At 45.7% G+C, this 20,670-nt stretch overlaps 1 protein-coding gene across 1 annotated transcript in view; it reads left to right on the top strand.

Annotated features, from left to right (window-relative positions):
* Positions 1–20,670, top strand: part of LRRC9 (leucine rich repeat containing 9) — a 1,004,248-nt gene that overhangs the window by 5,220 nt on the left and 978,358 nt on the right. Inside the window, 2 exon segments of the mRNA XM_029598189.1 lie at positions 12,245–12,313; positions 14,015–14,233. Coding sequence (XP_029454049.1) covers positions 12,266–12,313; positions 14,015–14,233 — 267 coding nt within the window. The 5' untranslated portion in view covers positions 12,245–12,265.

The following is a 20,670-nucleotide window of genomic DNA, read 5'->3' as shown; positions in this document are numbered from 1 at the left end:
ATCCCTAGAGACCTTTTAAGAACTGATATTACCTTGGCTAATCTTCAGTCCTCGGGTGCAGTGTCAGTTTTTAATGATAGAATACCATTGATTTGTCTGCAATTTCATATTTGAGTTCTTTCAGTACTCTAGGGTGAATACCATCTTGTCCTGAGAATTTGCTACAATTTAACTTGCCATTTGCTTTAGTAAAGCTTACAATGTCACAGTGATTTATTTCTGCTCCTATGAATTATGGTATTTTATTTCATACTTACAGACCTCCTTCCTTGTGCTGAACAAACACCCAAAGCAGTTTACAATAATTACAAATACAATAATCATATCATATACAGTATAATAAACGATTTAGAGAAAATAATACAATAATCAATACATCAAATACCTTTTAAGAATGGTTCAAGTGTGGGTTTCTCCCCAACATCCTTGTCAGTAAAGACTAAAGCAAAGAATTAATTTAGTATTTCTGCTATGGCTTATCCTCCGAATACTCCATTTATCCCAATCATCTAATAGTCTAACTCCCTCACCAGCTTCTTACTTTTGATGTACTTTGAAAAAGATTTTGTTATTAGTTTGGAGCCATTTTATTGTATGGGTGTACAGAGGTGCAGAGATACTTCCATACAACTAAATGACATTGGCCTCAGAGCCAACTGGTGCCGTTTTGAAAGATTGACCTAGCTGAGCAGCATCTCCTAGGGATCGTTCGTGCCCTCTTTGGCCTTCAGGGAACTCAGGAAATGGTAAGATGGGTCTTGGTGGGGAGTGGGCAGGTCCCTGGCAGGGGGCTTTAATTTTTTTAACATAGCAGTGCTGGGATTTTTCAGTGGAGGGACCTTGGATCCATTTCATTTTCTGTTTTCTTATTTTGTTTAGTTTGGTGGTTTATTTCATTTTTTTAAAACAAACAAACCATAAACAAAACAATCCCCCCCACATTGAAAAACCCCTAAAAAAAAAGAACCTCCTTATTGCATCTTTCTATATCCATATGTACCATGACAGTCAGCTCCCCAGCACTCTCTAAAATTTTGTCCAGAAACCTTTTCAGCCTCTAGAAGTAAAATTTATGTAGTGCTTGCTTCACTTGAGGCCTTTTCTGAAGCTTCTTGAAACATCATGGTATATTAGTTTGGTTTTAATATAGCGATGACTCTTGTGAGTTGCAGTACCGAATCTTGAAGTTTGCATTTTTGATGGTGGTTATTTTAGTCTATAGGCCTTAGTGACTTGTCCACTTTACACTAAACTCAATTGACAAGGCGATGCTCCACACCTATTATAGGTTAGAAACATGGAATGTGATGGCAAATAAGGCCCATCTAATCTTCCCAGTTTCCTTTCCTGTTACAGTTCTAGACTCTACGTGTTCTCCAGTTTTACCTTTACATCCTCTCAATTAATAATCTTCTGTGTTTATCCCATGCTTTCTTGAACTCTGTTGCTATTTTTACAGTAGCTATACCACTTCTACGGGGAGGCTGTTCCATCCATGCACCATAGCATGGACTCTTATTCTAGAAATTTCTTCCACTGAAAAATACTGTTGCGACCATTGCTGCCCGATGTCTCCACTCTGCCCTCTTACCTCTTTGGCAACTCCCTCTCCACTCGATGGAAGCTTTGCCTGCCATGGCGTCATATGGTCGACCCTCTCCGGCATCCCCAGACCGGCTCGAAGCTGCACTCTGCCATGTTCCCAGGAAGTCTAGGGGCACGCGCATGGCGCGGCCCCGATTGAAGTACCAACAGTGGCGCAAACCTCAGGGGCGTCCCCCTGAGGAAATGTCATCCGCACCGGATATATAAGGTCTCTGAATTCGCTAACTATTCGAGTTAGCAAGGAGTTGACTATGGTTCACTACCAAGCTACTCTGCCTCCTCGGACTTACCAGGGGTACCCGCTCCTCGGGGGCCTCGCTCTCTCTTTACTTTTTCAGATTGTAGTTAGGAACTGGCACTCGCTCCTCGAGGGCTCTTGTTCCCGGACTTGTCTCTGGACAACCTTCTGCCAGGAAGTCGCTGCCTACAAACATCAGTGAGTTACCATCTCTCTCTCAGAGCTTTCCCTGGAACCAGGTACTCGCTCCTCGAGGGCCTAGTCATTCCAGCTCCTGGGCTGCTTCTAGGAGACTACTATGTGAGTGTTACCATCAAGGATCAGTACATGAACTCTGCATACCCTGCCTACTCACTATATCTAGTTTCTCTACAGCTCAGCCATCTTGGGATCACTGTTCCAGTATCTGAGGGACTACAGCCCAGCCAGGTGCTTTCAGCTCACTACTGCCACCTCTGGTGGTTCAATATATTGTTTAATAAAAGAACTAGTGTGTGTCTGTCTCCAAATTCTGAGCCTAACCGGTGGTCCCTCTCGGGATCTTCCCTCGGGGGCGTGGTCATCTGCCACCGGCCCAAGGATCCACCCACAACTATCCCAAAATTCCAACAAATACTCACTTCTCATTATTTATACAGGTGAAATATGAATGTCTGTCATATTTCTCCTCCACCCTCCACCCTCCCCCCACCACACCATTCCCCTCATCTTAAGGACTCAAAGTCACATCCAATGTTCTTTTCTATGGTAGTTTTGGATTTCCACCAGTCAATTCTTCCAATTTTTGCCCCCTTGTGTATATGTGCATAACAAAGATATTGCATTTGACATACTGGTTTGCAAGAAAATTGTCATTTTCCTTCTGGAATAGACTAAAGTCCTTTGATTGTTAACCCATCTGTTTTTTTCTTTTGACCCCCAATAGGCTTGGCTTCTAATTGAGTAGCAGATTTTGTCTTTCATTGTTATACTCTGAAGGGTTAACCTTAGAAGGATATGTCTTAGAAGGATACCACTTCCACATGTAAAAATGTTATTACTAATGTAAATACCTCTATCTAATGTTATCCTCTCCCTTCTCTTCTCTTCTCTTCTCCCAGTTCTATTACCTTGTTATTTGTAACTGCTCCCTTCCACACTAATAGGTTATTCAACTGTTCTTTGTACACCCCTGTTATATGTAAACCGGCATGATGTGTTTGCAACATGAATGCCGGTATATAAAAATTTTAAATAAAATAAATAAATAAATAAATATGTCAAGGCTCATGGTGCTGTGGTGACGTTGGTTACCAATCTGAGCTCTGGGCTTCAATGTGGATTTCTGTCTACATATTCATCAATCACTATTTCTTTGATATGACCTCCCATTGAGATTCTAAGTTTGGCCCATCTCTTCCTACAAGTCCTGTATGTAGAGTAGAACCCACTTTCCTTCCTCCTGGAGCCTGTTCCTGTTAGTTTCCTTGGTTGTCTTCTTGCCTGTATCTTTATAATTATTTGGTTGCAAACAAAAAAAAAAAATGAAAAAAAAGTGGCTTGCCTTCTTACAAAATCATGTTGCTGTGTTCTGCTCATTGGCATTTTTCATGTCTTGTAGTTCCCTTTTTTTATTTGAAGACAACCCTGAGGGCCTCATTTTCCAAGCTGCTCGCATGCGATAAGGGACCTTTCGCACGCGAAAAGTCCCTTATCGCATGCGATACCAGGATGGGGGCGGAGTCGGCCCCGGAAGAGGAGGAGTCGGGGCGTCACCGGGGCCGACTCTGCGCCGACGCCGTGGACAGCGAAAAGGTAAGTGCCTTTTCGCTGCCTGTTTCGCTCCCAATAGCTACACCTCCTATGGTGGCGCTATTGGGTGCGAAACCGGCAGCGATCACACCGCGACGGTGCGATCGCTGCCGGCTAGCACAGGCCCGCCCCCAGTTTCGGCCCCCCGCCCCTCATCTTTTAAAGTATCGCAAGCCTGCGATACTTTAGAAAATGAGGCCCTTAGTTTGGTAGTACCATCTCAGATTAGCTAGATTAGATTGGTGTGACTCATTTTAGTTGCTTGTTATCAAAGGAAAGAGTAATTGCTTACCTGTAACATTTCTCTGATGACAGCAATACAATAAGCTAATAAGCCTGTTCAGTTGCTACTCTTGCACTTATTTAAGTTAAAAGCTAAATTATACAATCAGCTGAGGAACAGCAGATCTGGCATCACATGGGAAACCCCTGTGCATACTGAAAGCATTCTGGGAAAGCGCTGAAAGAATCCTCTGACTGCATGCAGCCTAGTCATATAACCACCCATTAGTGTGGCTCATTGTGCTACTGTCATCAGAGAACAATTATAGCCAAGCAGTTACTTTCTGTGAGTGCATGGTGGCCTTGGAGGTGTGCTGGGGCACAGCCAGAACTGAATTTAGTTTTTAGGTGGCCAAAATTAACATGAATGGGCACTATGGTTAATCCCCTCCTGCCCTCCCCCCATCTGTTATCCCAGTTTATAGGGCTCTTCATGGTAATGGATACAAAATCCTTTACATTTCTGGCAACATTCTATCTCCTGTCTCTTCTGTTTCTCTCTCTCCCTCTGTGGGTAAGATGACTTCTGTATATGTGTTAATCTCTCAGGCTGTTGAAGAGCAAAGGAAAATTAGTTCTTACCTGATAATTTTCATTCCTGTAGTACCAAGGATCAGTCCAGACAGTAGGGTTATGTCTCCCTTCCAGCAGGTGGAGTCAGAGGCCAAAGTTCTAAGCACCTCCCATATCCCAGGGTGCCTCCTGCGATCCTCCAGTATTTTGAATAACAAAGCAGAAACTCATGAAGAAGGATAATCAATGACTAGATCAACTATATATATGAATAGAACAAATACAAAACATGAAAAAAAAATAATGTAACAATATTCAGAGCTTCTTAAATCATTGCATAGGAAAAATATAAAAAGGAAATAAACAATAATCAATAGTGGACTCTCCGGAAAAAAACTGGGCGGGCGTCTGGACTGATCCTTGGTACTACAGGAACGAAAATTATCAGGTAAGAACTAATTTTCCTTTCCCTGTACGTACCAGGATCAGTCCAGACAGTAGGGATGTACCAAAGCTGCCCTAAATGGGGTGGGATCCGGAGAGTCCCGCCTTCAGCACACTACTACCGAAAGAGTCGACGTCTGGAGCACGAACGTCTAAACGATAATGTTTGGTAAAAGTGTGCAAAGATTTCCAAGTTGCCGCGCTACAAATTTCTTGAGGTGAAACACAATGACTCTCGGCCCAAGACGCCGCCTGAGAATGTATCGAAAGCACCTTGAGACCATCAGGAACTGGACGACCGTTACAAATGTATGTCGAAGCAATTGCTTCCTTCAACCACCGTGCAATGGTAGCTTTTGAAGCCTGATAGCCCTTTTTAGGACCGCTCCATAGAACAAAAAGGTGGTCCGAAAAACGAAAGGCATTAGTAATCTCTAAATAACGTAAAAGTACTCGGCGGACATCAAGTCTTTTTAAGTCTCGTGATTGAGAAGAAGATTTATCCAAATCTGGGAAAGCTGGCAATTCAACAGATTGATTGATATGAAACGAGGAAACCACTTTGGGCAAAAAGGACGGTACTGTACGTAATAATATACCTGAATCAGAAATTCGTAAGAAAGGCTCACGGCAAGACAATGCCTGAATCTCTGAAATGCGCCGAGCAGAACAAATTGACACGAGAAACACAGCCTTGAGCATTAAGTCCTTCAAAGTTATTCGCTTAAGGGGTTCAAAAGGAGGAGCACAAAGACTACAAAGAACCAAATTCAGATTCCATGATGGACAGATAGCCCGGATTGGTGGTTTCAAATGTTTGGCTCCTTTGAGAAAACGGACAACATCCTCTAGCATAGCAATAGACACACTATTCTCCTTACCTCTTAAACAGCCAATTGCCGCAACTTGGACGCGGAGCGAATTATAAGCCAGACCCTTTTTTAAACCATCTTGTAAGAAAGCCAAAATATCTACGACTGTAGCTCTGCGCGGAGACAAGCCGGACTTACTACACCAAGCATCAAATACCTTCCATACTCTAACATAGGTGAGAGAAGTAGAAGGTTTTCTCGAACTAAGCATAGTGGTGATGACTGAGTCTGGATAGCCTCTCTTTTTTAATTGCCCCCTTTCATAAGCCAGGCCGCTAGACAAAAGTGAAACGCCTGGTCGAAATATACTGCACGGAAGAGCCCGAAACTGATAGTGATCGCCCAACACCATGAAACGAAGATATCTCTGGTGGGATTCTTGAATTGGTATATGAAGATAAGCTTCTGACAGATCTAAAGAAGCCAAAAATTCGTTTTTGTGGATGGCCGCAATGACTGATCTCAAGGTCTCCATACGGAAACGAGGAACCCGAAGTGACTTGTTTACTTCCTTCAAGTCTAATATTGGACGAAGTGTTCCTTCCTTTTTGGGAACAATGAAATAAATGGAGTAACGACCGGTTCGATATTGGGACAGAGGGACCGGAACAATAGCTCCTAAATCCTGCAACCGATGTAAGGTTTGACGAACAAGTTGCTGCTTTAGAAAAGAACCGCTTGGAGATACTAGAAAAAGATCCTTTAATGGGCGAGCAAAATCCAAAGCGTAGCCTTGTTTTATAATATTGAGGACCCAATTGTCTGAGGTAATTTTGACCCATTCCCTGTGAAAACGTGAAATACGTCCTCCTATTTCTGGCACCAAGGAATGGGCCGGCGCACCTTCATTGTGGAGTTTTGGAGGATGGAAAAGTTTGGGAGCTGTTAGAACGGAGAGGCCGTCTCCCGTGAAAGGAATGGGCCCATACCTGATCCTTGAAAGCTGTTGACGTGTAGAAAAAGATGGAATCCTACCAGTTCGGAATCTTCTCTGGCCCCGAAAACGGCCTCTAAAGGTATTGAACGAACGATAGGAACGAGGTTTATCCTCAGGTAATTTATAAACTTTATTATCTCCCAAATCCTTAATGAGCTGCTCTAACTCTTTCCCGAAGAGTAATGATCCTTTAAAAGGAAAAGAACCCAAGCGAGATTTGGAAGTTGTGTCAGCTGCCCAATGACGAAGCCAAAGAAGTCTCCTTGCAGAAACTGCAGAAGCCATAGAACGAGACGAAGTACGTAATAGGTCATATAATGCATCAGCAGTGTATGCTACTGCTGATTCTAAACGATTGGCTTGCTCAAGTTCTGCTGACGGCAAATCCTGAGAGGTAAGTAATTGTTGGACCCACCGAAGAGTTGCCCTCTGCATTAGACTACTGCACACCGCCGTCCGCACACCTAAAGCGGATACCTCAAAGATATGCTTAAGAAGAACCTCAAGTTTTCTATCCTGAAAATCCTTTAGAGCAGTGCCTCCAGATACTGGAATTGTGGTGTGCTTAGCAATAGCAGAAACTGCAGAATCAACCTGAGGGACCTTTAGCAAGTCCAAAAATTCTTGTGGAAGTGGATAAAGTTTATCCATAGCTCTAGTAACCTTAAGACCAGCTTCTGGGAAATCCCATTCTCGAGTAAGCAGCTGGAAAAGTTTAGGATGAAAAGGAAAAGATTTAGGCGGAGCCCTAATCCCTGCGAGAACAGGATCCCCAGGAGTGGAATCCGTTACTGGTTGTGGTGCTGGAATTGCCAGTTCCTCTAGTACAAAAGGAATAAGAGGATCTAACTCCCCTGCCTACTCACTATCTTCAGTTTCTCAACAGCTCAGCCATCCAGGGATCGCTGTTCCAGTACCTGAGGGACTACAGCCCTGCCAGGCACTGCAGCTCACTACTGCCACCTCTGGTGGTTCCTTATATGGTCTAATAAAAGATCTAGTGTGTGTCTGTCTCCAAACTCTGAGCCTGACCGATGGTCCCTCTCATGATCTTCCCCCGGGGGCATGGTCATCTGCCACCGGTCCAGGGGTCCACCCACTACTCCTGAACAGATTGCTAACTCCAGCATACCAGATGCTAACTCCCTTAACAGATTGTTAATTCCCCTAACACACATTTAGAGCTGCACAGCATGAGGAGGCCACGGCCCTGTGTATACAGTGCGAGGAGGCCCTGGGGGATCAAGCCCATGGCCATCCCCAGCCGGTACCGGGTTCCAGCTTCTCGAACAGTAAGCCGGATCTAGCATTTCCCAGCGGACCCTCCCTCAAACGGGGCTCCCCAGGGAGACAGCACCTCTTAATTTAGACCCAGCTTCTATCTCCTGAGTGGAATTCTTCAAAGGCCTGCATACCTTCGTCCACATGCAACCGGGGCCTCCGATAATATGGCCACAACCTCCACCAGAGGACCTCAACATCCCAGGACCCTCTATGCCCAGGGAAGTGATCCCAACGCCCAGAAGCCCCAGGGACTTCAGGGACACGGACAACTCAGATTGGGAATCAGAACCCCTGGAGGAAGGGGAACTCCCTTCGGGGACAGAGCCCCACCGAACCATGAGGTGCTTCTTCTCCAAGGACGAGCTTCCAGACCTGGTCACACACAGCTTGAAAGAGCTTGCTCTCCCGGGCACAAGTACCTCAGGGGAACTTAAGACGAATCCCCTACTAGAGGGACTCAGTCAGACCTCCAGTCATTTCCCACTATTACAAGCCGTCCAGCAGCTAATTGACCTGGAATGGGATGCCCCGGAGACTACGTTGAAAGGGGGTGTGCCCTGGCAGCCATGTACCCTCTGGACTCAGCTGTCAAAGATCTCCTGGCATTTCCGAAAGTGGATGCCATGGCCTGCGCGGTCTCGAAGTGCACTACTATCCCAGTTGAGGGAGGAGCAGCACTCAAGGATGCTCAAGACAGACGTTTGGAATCCATCCTCAAACGGTCTTTTGACGTCTCCGCTATAAGAGAAACCAGCGACCCTTCCCCCAAACATCCAGGGGCAGAGGATCACAGTGCTTCAACCTATACAGAAGCACATATCAAGCGGCTCGACCCGCAGGCAGGATCCAGTCCTTTCGGAACAAGCACAACAAAAGGGGAGCTGGCTCAAGCCCAGGCCCCAGCCATACCCCACAATGAAAATCAGCCGACCCGTCCAAAGGAAGAAGCCATAGGGGGCAGACTTGCCCTATTCTACCAGACTTGCCCTATTCTACCAAAGATGGGTCGAGATAACTTGAGACAAGTGGTCCTAGCCATCATTGAAGAGGGATATTACCTGGATTTCTATCACCTCCCTCCGGACAAGTTTGTGGAATCCCCCTGCCACGACCCTTCCAAGAAGATGGCAGTGGAAGCTAAACTGACCAGATTGCTAGTGTTAGAGGCTATAACACAGGTGCCCCCACAAAAAATAAATACTGGACATTATTCCATCTATTTTATCGTTCCCAAGAAAGAAGGAACTCACCAGCTCATCCTGGACCTCAAGTCGGTCAACCGTCACCTGAAGATTCCTCGCTTCCGCATGGAAACCTGTGCTCGGTAATAAGGGCGATACAACCAGGAGAGCTCCTTACATCCCTGGACCTGTCAGAAGCCTACCTACACATTCCGATCCATCAAGAGCATCAGCGTTTTCTATGCTTCACGATCCTGGACCATCACTACCAGTTCCGGGCACTACCATTTGGGTTAGCCACAGCACCCCGGACATTCACCAAGATCATGGTGGTAGTAGCAGCAACACTGAGGGAGGAAGGAATCCTCATACACTCTTATCTAGATGATTGGCTGATCAGGGCGAAATCCCCAGAGGAAAGCTACCAGGCGACCAACAGAGTCAAAACTCTACTGGAGAGCCTCTGGTGGGTGGTCAACACAAACAAGAGCTGTCTGCAGCTCTCCCAATCTCTAATATACTTGGGAGTCTGGTTCGACACCAAACAAGACAAGGTCATCCTGACACCGACAAGGAGATCAAAACTGATGACCCAGTTGCGAACCCTGTTGAGCGAGCTTCGCCCCACAACATGGGACTACCTCCAAGTCCTCGGCCTCATGGCATCCACACTGGAAGTCGTGCCATGGGCAAGAGCTCACATGAGACCCCTACAGCGCTCACTACTATCACGATGGAATCCGCAGTCCCAGAACTACACCGTACGTCTTCTGCTCCCGGACAAAGTTCGGACCCAACTACGATGGTGGCACAAGAAGGCCATCTGAGCCAGGGAGTGAAACTGTCCTCACCAACCTGGATCCTGCTCAGCACGGACGCCAGCCTATGAGGATGGGGAGCACACTGCCAGGAGCTAACTGCCCAAGGGCAATGGAACAAAGAAGAGTCAGGATGGAACATCAATCACCTAGAAGCCCGGGCAGTCAGACTAGCCTGGCCATTGAGAGGACTCACCTGAGGAAGAGCGGATACTCGGGGGCAGTAATTGACACCCTTCTCCAAACACGCAAGTTCTCCACATCCCTAACATACATAAGGATTTGGAGATTATTCGAAGCCTGGTGTGAGGACCGTGACATTGTTCCACGCTCAGTCAAAATTCCTGCGATTTTGGAATTCCTGTAGAACGGCCTACAGAAGGGATTGTCTCTCAACTCCATCAAGGTACAGGTGACCGCATTGTCATGCTACAGAACCAAGAGCGAGAGCGGCAGTCTAGCCTCTCACCCAGATGTCTCCCGCTTTCTGAAAGAAGTCAAGCAGATCCGACCACCCCTAAAGTGGCCGGTGCCTCTTTGGAACCTCAACCTGGTCCTAGATTTCTTAGCAGGAGCCTCCTTCAGACCTCTTTGTGGCCTGTCTCTCCGACTATTAAAATTGAAGACAGCCTTCCTGGTGGCAGTCTGTTTGGCCCGTCGTATCTCCGAACTACAAGCATTGTCCTGCGGGAGCCATTCCTCAGACTCACCCCGGGAACCATCCAGTTACGCACGCTCCCGTCTTTCCTCCCCAAAGTGGTTTCTCACTTCTATCTCGCTACCATCGCCAGATGAGCATAAGAATTCGGAAGAGTCTCGCAGTCTACGCCACCTCAACGTTGGCAGACTTCTAGTCTGATACCTGGAAAGGTCGGAATCCGTACGAAAGACGGACCATCTATTCGTCCTTCACAGCGGGAAGAAGCTGCCTTGCGAGCAACCATAGCCTGCTGGATCAAAGAAGTCATCAAGGCGACCTACGTAGAAGCAGGCAAGCCACCGCCTTTACAAGTCAAGGCCCATTCCACTAGAGCCCAGGCAGTGTCCTGGGCGGAAACCAAGATGCTGTCTCCCACCGAGATGTGTCGGGGGGGCGAGATGGTCCTCCATCCACACCTTCTCCAGGTTTTACCGCCTGGATGTTCAGGCTCGAGAGGACACAGCATTTGCAAGGGCAGTACTAAGTGGGCCACGGGCAGCCTCCCACTCGGTTCGGGAGTAGCTTTTATACATCCCATTGGTCCTGAGTCCATCTACTACACGCTAGGAAATGGAGAAATTACTTACCTGTTGATTTTGTTTTCCTTAGTGTAGACAGATGGACTCAGCATCCCATCCACGGCTGCTGTTATTCATGGAATTCTCAAGTGACATCCCCGAAAGCGAGTGATTCACGGGTAAGCCATGCTTTCCTTCAACTAGGACACCCATCCTACTGGCTGTTGACGTTTCTCGGTTGAGAGCACTGGCGGTCTCCAGCTATAACCAACTCAACCAGTTCGAATTAATCAAGTTAACCAAGTTATAAAGTTAATCAAGTTATCCAAGTTATTCAAATTATTCAGTCATACATATATTCACATTTGATTTTCAAGGAGAATACTGAAGAGCTGCACTTCCTGCAGGTGTATATGTACTAGGGCTGACGTCAGATTGAAATCTGATCCGTCTCCAACTGCTATCAGGAGTACACTATACCCATTGGTCCTGAGTCCATCTGTCTACACTAAGGAAAACAAAATTATCAGGTAAGTAATTTCTCCAATAAATATCAAAATATGATGTTCTCATGTACACAAATAGGAACATAATTATTGTTTGTAATATGCCTTATAGTTATTGTATATCTTGAGATCTCACTGCTGTATAGATAGTTTGTCCATTATTACACAATTTCAAATCATATTCACTTTATGTATTCAGTGGTGTCTGGAGCTTACGGGATTGAAAAGGCTCTTCCTCTGTATATAATGGTGGATGTTGTTTCAGGCAGTATTTGGGGGTGGTTTTAGTTGTTGAGGCAGTGATGGTTCAGGGAAGGTGGTATATAAATGTAACATGAAATGTTAGACAAAGTTAATCAGGCTTGTGTTTGAGCCTATCAATGTTTAACTTTATACAGATTTATTGGCAGTTGTGGTAGATATCGGAGGTATCCCCCAGTACATGTCTTTATAATTAAATATATAAAATATATTCAGAGCTGTAAATTTTATAGTTTTCAGTGTTTGTAGGTATGCAATAACCATATCAACTTGTATTTGCTTTGTTCTTATCAGATACTGTAGTATGTTTAGAAGATGACTCGAAGTGAAAACCAGAATACAGAGGAAATAATAAAAGAATTGGTAAGTTTTCCTACAAGAAGTGATATTGGGCTTGATTTTCTAAGCTTTGTTCCCATAGATACAGAATGGCAAAAACAGCCTTAAAAAATCTGTCCCATTATTTTTTAGACCAAATTTATTCATAATATTTTTTTCAAGCTTTCCTCCTTTAGGCTCCTGGCTCAGTCAGAACCAGGGCTGGGATCCTGCATTGTGAACCTTCATTCACAACCACCTGGGGATTTTCCTCCATTTTATATCCCTTCCAAATTTACCTTAGTTCTGTCAATACAACGATGGTCCTTGACTGGGGGGCCATGCATCAGGGCTCCCTCCAAAATCCTGCAGTTATGGGTCCAAAATCTGGCCACTAGGTGTCACCATTGCACAATGACCTTGACTCCCTCCTCCCAGGGGCTGTGAACATTACCTTCATAGCATCCCCAGCCCTAGCCAACCTGGAGAGTGGAAGATCTGAATTGGTAACTGAATCCAACTCCTTCTAGATGGCAGAGCACAGTACTGCCACTGAGTCAGAAGATAAGGATTTTAAGACATGCACAAATTACTTCCTTTTGCAGTATGCCACATGGACACTAAGTCTGGCCATTGGGTGTTACTATTGCATGATGTCCAGCCTAGGGAGCAAAGGACCTGCCCCAGGAATCAAACTTAGGTACTCTACCCCCTCCCCCTGGGCTGGGCATCCAGGGCTGTCACTGTGCTTGGCTACCCTTTGTGACAGCCCTGACTGCTCCTGTACAGTTGAAAAACATGGACCAGAGGCACATAATTCACAGCCCCCAGGGTCAGGACAAGGAAGTTGTAGTTGTTGCTCAGGGATGACACCTAATGGTTCCTGGCCCGGTACCATCTCTGTAAAGACCAGACTAGGTAAATAAAAGGGAGGATATAAAATGGGGGAAGAATATCCTTGGGTACTTGTGAATGAAGGTTCATTGCACAAGGATCCCAGCCTTGGTTCCAGTTGAGTTGGAGGCCCAAAGAAGCAGGAGGAAATTGCTGTATCAAGCTCCTTCCTCTACATACTGACATGCTTAGATACATAAGATGTTCCAAAGTATACAGTCTGTAAAGAACACCTAAATAGAGAATATTTTTTTATGGTTGCTTAATTTTCTTGGAATTGTGTAACTGCTACATTGTTTTAAAGGAGCACTCAGGATTGGTGAATTGGAATTTTAAATTTGCTGCTCTTTGTTTGCAACTATGGTCCAACAGCAAATATATGTAAACTCAACAACAGAATTCAATGTCTTCCTGTGCTGGTTCCTCTCACTTGGTTTCATTTGCATTTATTTGCTGCTACCCAAATATAAACAAATATCAGCTATTGCTTTGAAACACACACAATAGCCCTAAAAAGTGCTAATTTTCATGAAAAAGGTAAAGCAAACTAATCCAAAAACTGAAAAGGTATGCAAGGCATGAATAAATAATAAATAAAATTGGGAATTGTAATGTAACTATTTGAATATTTTAAAATTCCCAATTATCAATTCTCTCAGTTCCCCTTTAATGGCTCATAAATGTTTATTTTGCTTTGAAAGATTAATATATTTTAATCTCATGAATAGGAAAAGTGAATTTATTATGGAAATCTATAATGACTGACTCACAGATAGACCACAGATGATATGAAATTCTGACAAATCACAGGTGGAGATCAAGGGAGCATAACTCTTATCTGTTTGTTTCTAGTGTTTGTGCAATGGTTTGTCATATGAGAAACTTGGTGAAGATGGACAAGCAACAGCAGTACTAGAAATGTTTTTCTCGGGGTACCCAAGAATGGTAGGATTGTCATACTTTCCAAATCTAACTGTTCTCACTCTGGTTGGACAAAGCATTCAGACGATTGCTGGCTTAGAATCTTGTGAACTACTCAAAGAACTTTGGATTGCTGAATGCCAATTATCAGTAAGTCTTTAATATTGTTTTCAGGCCAGTTACCTATTGGCTCATGATTTTTTGTTTAAATTTCAAAATGTCTTTTGAGATTAACTTAAAATATTTTGTTCCACAACCATCATTGTGAACGGAGTACTCTGGTTTCCTACTGTAGTGAAATTAAGGACCTTCATTTTCAATTTTTATTTTTTCCTTCAATAAGCAGGCTTATTTAGCCATGCTGTATGGGTGACGTCACCTGTGTCGTCACGAGGCGGAGCTTTACTTACATGGCTCGAAGAGCTTTTGTACTGTGACTGCGCCGCTGTTTCCGTGCTCCTCGAGCTGTCTCCCAAAAAAAAACAAAAAGAAGAGTGAAAGAAGAAGGGGAATTTTAATAATGCTTAAGAGCCCTGGTTTCAAGTATTGTCAATCCAGCAAATTATGTCAGTGACCGAAGGACATAATTATTATTTATGTCTTAGTCCCAAGTTGCCTGCAGGGATTGTGGCAAGATATGCCCTCGGGCCCAGCACCATAAAGCTGAAAATATCAAGCGGTTAAGACAGTCTGTTTCATCATACGCTCCCTCTCCCGGGGACAAAAGATCGACATGGTCCTCACCGGGTCTTAAAAAACCTCTGACTGACCCTGTAAGAAGGACCCATTCCATAGATTCGGATGGCCGTTTGAAAAAACCGTTAACGACTGCGTCAGAGGAGCTTCGTGCTCCAAATCTTGACTCTGCATTGCAACCATCAACACAATTTAAAAAGAACCCAGCGTCGGACAGGAACGTCGGACAGGAACATGCCGGCGCTGGAACCAAGAAAACTAACCTTGATGCACCCGGTGCATGCTTCGGCCTCAGTAAAGGAGTCAGCAGCTACGACACCCTCTGGCGCATCTAAAGACTCAATGCACCACACAACGCACTCGAAGCACGGGAAGCAAACACCTTCAAAACATGACTCGGCATCGCTAAAATCGACACATACGCAGCAAGCACCATTATCAAAAAAAGTCATCTAGCAAAACCAAACATCTTATGCCATCTTCTCCTGAAGATTCATTATGAAGGGAAGTGGTACTAGATTCTGCCTCCCCTCAGAAAAATATTCAGTTTCCGGGATCTATACTATAATTTTCTGATATAGAAATAAAAGACTCTCCAGGGGACTGGGCTTCCTCACCAGAAACTGCAAGATCTTCTACAGTCAAGAAAATGACCAAGATACAAGTGAGAAGATACAGGGCAAAAGAATGTTAAACCAGTAACAGCGCAATCCAAACAAAATGCTACAATTTTAGACAAAAACAATCCATGTATAACACCACCTCCAAAGAAAAAATTCTGCAAGATGGGAGGTGGAGACGACCCAATCCCTTCATAAAGAACATCAGCTCAAGAAATGATGTCATAGATCACATCTATTCTAAAATCTTTTTTCGACACCCATCTGCCATCACACCATCCAAGACAATCTTTAAAAATGGCGCGGGCCATCCAGTATTCCTACCATGTGACAGGGCCGGCCAATGGCACGGATATCCTGTCACATGCTAAGGGTGAAGGGCCATCGGCGCCATTTTGTTTACTGGCAGCCGACGGCCTGAGAGCGGGAGAACGCTCCCGGGACCCCCACTGGACCACCAGGTACTTAAAAATTTTGGGAGGAGGGTTGGAGAGGTCCGGAGGTTGGGGGGATACTAAAGAACTAATTTTAAAGGGTCGGGCTGTGTTTTTGTGTTACTTTTAAGTGCCCTTTCTTCCCGCCCCCCCCCCCCCCCAATAACGATAAGAGAACCCACGAAATTAATCGTGGGGTTTCCTATCGCTATCGGGGACCCCCCGATATCTGACGAGATTGAAAATATCAGACGATATCAGACGATATTTTCAATCATCGGATAAACGATTCACATCCCTATTCCTGATCCTAGATCTGAAACATTGGGTATCTTAAAGATATTAGACATTCCAGCTGAACCAACTGCACTTCCTTCTCACAAAATACTAGAAGCAGATATGGATAAAGCCTGGGTGTTGCACTGGAGGTGGACCCTTGGCCTGGTGCAGGACTGGTTCGGCCCTCTGGTCGGACCCAGAGAGCGCCTTCCACCAGGAGGCAGAGCACACGAGGAGACAGAGGATAGCTGGAGCTTCAGCAATAACAATCCAGGGTTTCCGCAGGTTGGGTACCCGGACCGCCTGGACTTAGGTGGGCCTCAGATGGTTCCCGGAGAGGTAGCGGAGGGGTGTGCCCACCACGAGCAAGGGTGTGCGGCTGATGCAGAGAGGGTGGACTAGACCCGAACTGGAAGCTCCGGAGGCCTCAGGGAGGTAACAGTTCAGGAAGACTCTCCGGGCGAGAAAGGCAGCGCCTGTGGGTCTAGTCAGGTGAAGGCCGTGGGTGGAATCCCAGCAGGTCAATCTGGTAGTCACAGTAGGCCAGAAGAGAGTGTCCAAGTGAAGCGCAAGGATCAGAGGCAGAGTATCCTTCCAGAAGTGGTCAGCCAAAGCAGGGGTCAATACCAAGGTCAGTCTGAGCGTAGTCAAGGCAAGTGAGTGTCCGTTCCAGGCAGCAGACGAGAAGAGTAGTCAGGCAGGCCGAGGTCAGTACCAGAGATCAGTTCGATAAGGTACTACCTGAGGAAGGCACAGGAAGGAACACTGGAACACAGGGAGATGCTGGAACAAGGAGACACTGGAACAAGGAAACGCTGGAACACAGGATTAGGCAAACTAGAACACCACGGTGTTGACCCGATTGCCAAGGCAAGGTCCTGGGGGCAGGACCTCGCTATTTATAGTATAGCTTATGTGATGTCATCTATTTGCGTCCGAATTGGGTTTCCCGCGCTTGACCCTTTAAAGGATGTGACGTCGGCTGCGCGCGTGCCTAGGGGCGGGGCTGATATAGCTGAAAACATGAAGCCCCGATGGGAGCTGTGCTGCGAGGCCTGCAGCGTGGAGGAAGCCGGAGAGGGCCCTGGTGAGCAATGGGGACGGCGGGAGCTGGCAGCAGTGGCGAGACCGGAGCTAGTTGAGGGCAGCGCGAGGTGAGCAGGCCCGGTCGCGGCACCCACGCGGCAGGGACTCGCAACACTGGGATGCTCCATATTTGATAACACCAGCATCCAGGAAGTTATATTTAAAGTATAGAATACAAAAAATGACATACTGTACTAACATACAGATTCCGCTCAACTCGGTAGTTGTAGAATCGGCTATGAAAAAAGCAAAGAAGACCACCAGGCAAAGATACCGAACTCTTGGACGAATTTGGGCTCAAATTATTTCCGAATTCCATGCTCAATTCCCATATCCATCAACATCAATTCTGTATAGCACAATAATTATATGAATGTGTGAAGCCATTCTTCACAACATCACAAGGAGATGCAGGTCTTCCACAGCCTTTCCAAGACTTACAAGAAGTTTGCGACACCTTTGCCACTTTCGCCACATCATCAGCAATCTCCATAGCTCCAGTTCGAGCTAGTAGCATAAGAGAAGATGTCCATGTCAAACTAGCTAATTTGCCCTGTAGAGCAGAAAATGTCTTTGGCAAAAAGCTCAGGGAAACGGTATCTCAAAGGAATAAAATATAGCAGTCCAATCACTAACATCCCCTTCTGACAATCAAAGCACCTTGAAGAGATATTATAGCCAGTACAAGAGGGGATACTATTATAGAAGACTATACAGATCATACCAGCCGTACTATCAAAATTATAGACCACCAGTTTGCAACCAAGGTTGCAAACTGAACAACAAACACAAATAACTCGTCAGAGAACCCAGAGGCTGCAGAAACATCAGCCGGCTCAACCTCAACCAAAACAGACTTTTTAAGACCATTTGCCAGAACAGTTCAGTAGATAGAGGGTAGAATTTCCCTTTTCCACCAAAGGTGATCTGAAATTACGACGGAGCAGTGGGTTCTAGATATAATAACAGAGGAATACAAGCTACAATTCAAACATCCGCCTTTATTACCACATCAGGTGAATCCCAAAACATCTCATGCACAAAATCCCTTATTTCATCAGGAAGTAAAGATGCTTTTACAGAAGAAAGCAATCCAACCCCTACCCCTCTCTCAAGAGGGAAAGGGATACTACTCCCAATACTTCCTCATTCCCAAGAAGATGGGAGGTCTCTGACTCATTCTGGATTTACGCTTCCTCAACAAGCATCTCACAAAGAGAAAATTCAAAATGACCTCCCTAAAGTTAGTACTCCCATTTCTGCAACCCAAGGATTGGATGTGTTTGCTAGACCTAAAGGATGCGTTCACGCATATTCCAATCCACAAGAAATTCTAGCGTTACCTATGTTTCCAAGTTGGGAATCTGCACTATCAATACAAAGAACTCCTGTTTGGACTCTCCTCAGCCCCGAGAGTCTTCATGAAATGTCTTGCGGTTGTTGTGGCGCACTTATGCAAAAAAGGAATAAAGATTTTTTTCCCTATCTTGATGACTGGCTCATTGTCTTCACAAATTTTCACACTCTACAGAATCATTTGATGACAAGATCAGATGCTTGGACAGCCTGGGATGGAATATAAACTATGAAAAATCACAACTTCATCCTTCTCAAACTCTACAGTTCATCGGAGTAAGGATTCACACCCGCAATTCCAGAGTTTTTCTTCCTCAAAACAGAGTGCAGATTCTACATTCTCTGTGTCTGTCTCTTCGAGATCAAAAGTATACTTCAGTATGTTGAATACTGGTACTATTAGGACACATGGCATCAGCAATATATGTGGTCCAAAACATGCGTCTACACATTAGTCGTGTCCTACGGGGACTAAAAGCACAGTGGAACCAGCGGAGACACCAATGCTAAAATGATTTCACATTTCAACATCTATGAAAAAGGACATTGCCTGTTATGCTCGGGCTTGTGAACCCTTGGGCCAACGGGAGGATGGTATACCTTAGTAGGAAGATCCGTAGGTTCTCCCGTTGGGTGGTGAGGCAGAACAGAAGACCTGACCCTTGGCACTGGAGACTGAGGCGACTGTGGAGGCAGACGAAGAGTCGTGACGTCAAGGAGAAGAGCTGTGTCTTCGCCACTGGAAGCCCGCGGTCCCCCCGGGAGGAGCCCGTAGGGACCTGGGCTGCTGGGACTTAGGTGGGCCCTTGGAGACGGTGGTCCAGAAGAAGTCCAAGGTCAAGTGCCATAGAGTCATCGCTTACCAGTCCGAGGTCACACACCAAGGAATTGCCTCTAGCCAGTCCGAAGTCACACACCAGGAATCACCGCTTGCCAGTTCGAAGTCATATACCAGGAATCACTGCTTGCCTATCCGAAGTTAGGAACGAGGAACACCAAGACAAGACAGGAACCAGGAACAAGGATCCAAAGCACTAGAAGACTCACCGAAGCAAGCAGACTTAAACAGCACTACAAGAGACGTTGTCAAGTCAAGGCATGACTGTGGAGAGCCTCCTTATATAATTCCCTGTGCCTGACCCGCCAGGCACAGGTGAAGTCAATTTAAAGGACGAGGCCCCTTTAAATTCAGTGAGGAGGCACGGCCTCGCACCTATGGTGGCCATCTTGGATCCTGGCCGCAGGGGAAGGGCAGCCCGACGCCACGAGGGGAAAGCAGGGTGCTTCCCCTGCCGGCAGCCACCACGGAGGCCCGCGCCAGTGTAAGGGGGAGATGGACCTGACTTCCCCAGCTTCCTTGTTGCTGCCGCGGCGGTCCCGCCGCCGCGGGCGAGGTAGGGGTTCACGGCCGCAGCCATCTGCGACCGCGGGACACAACATTGCCTGGTGGCTGAAACCTTCAGTAATAACCAAAGGAGCTCCACTAAGAAACCCTCCTCATCAACTCACCATAATGACAGATGCTTCAATGAAAGGTTGGGAAACCCATCTTTCCAACTTGAAAATGCAAGAAGTCTGGACCCCAAAGGAACAATGACATTAAATAAACCTATTAGAATTGAGAGCAATAAAGAACGCATTACTCACTTTCCTATTGTGGGTACGAAATAAGTCCATAATGATTCACACAGACAACCAAGTAGCAATGTTCTACATAAACAAACAAGGAGAGTCAGGTTCCAGGATTTTTTGCAAAGAAGCAGTTCAGATTGCAGAATGGGCAGAGAAAAACAGAGTATTCCTCCAAGCGTCCTATCTACCAGGACTTGCAAACACAAAAGCGGACAAACTCAGCAGAATCTTCCACCCCCACGAATGGTCTCTAAACCATGTAATGGTGGACAAAATCTTCCTACGTTGGGGAACTGCACACGTAGATCTCTTTGCGTCAGAGACCAACAAGAAAGTGGATAACTTTTGCTCAGTTCTTCCCAGTGTACGGAGATTATCTCAGGATGCCTTCCTAATCCCTGACAAAGAACTTACTGTACACTTATTCGCCAATTCTGTTAATTTCACGCACAGTACAGAAATACAAAGCGGACAGGGCAGAGAT

Source organism: Rhinatrema bivittatum, chromosome 4, assembly GCF_901001135.1.
Source record: "Rhinatrema bivittatum chromosome 4, aRhiBiv1.1, whole genome shotgun sequence".
NCBI lineage: Eukaryota > Metazoa > Chordata > Amphibia > Gymnophiona > Rhinatrematidae > Rhinatrema > Rhinatrema bivittatum.
Note: the sequence above shows the minus strand (reverse complement) of the source record. Positions and strands in the feature narration are given on the sequence as shown.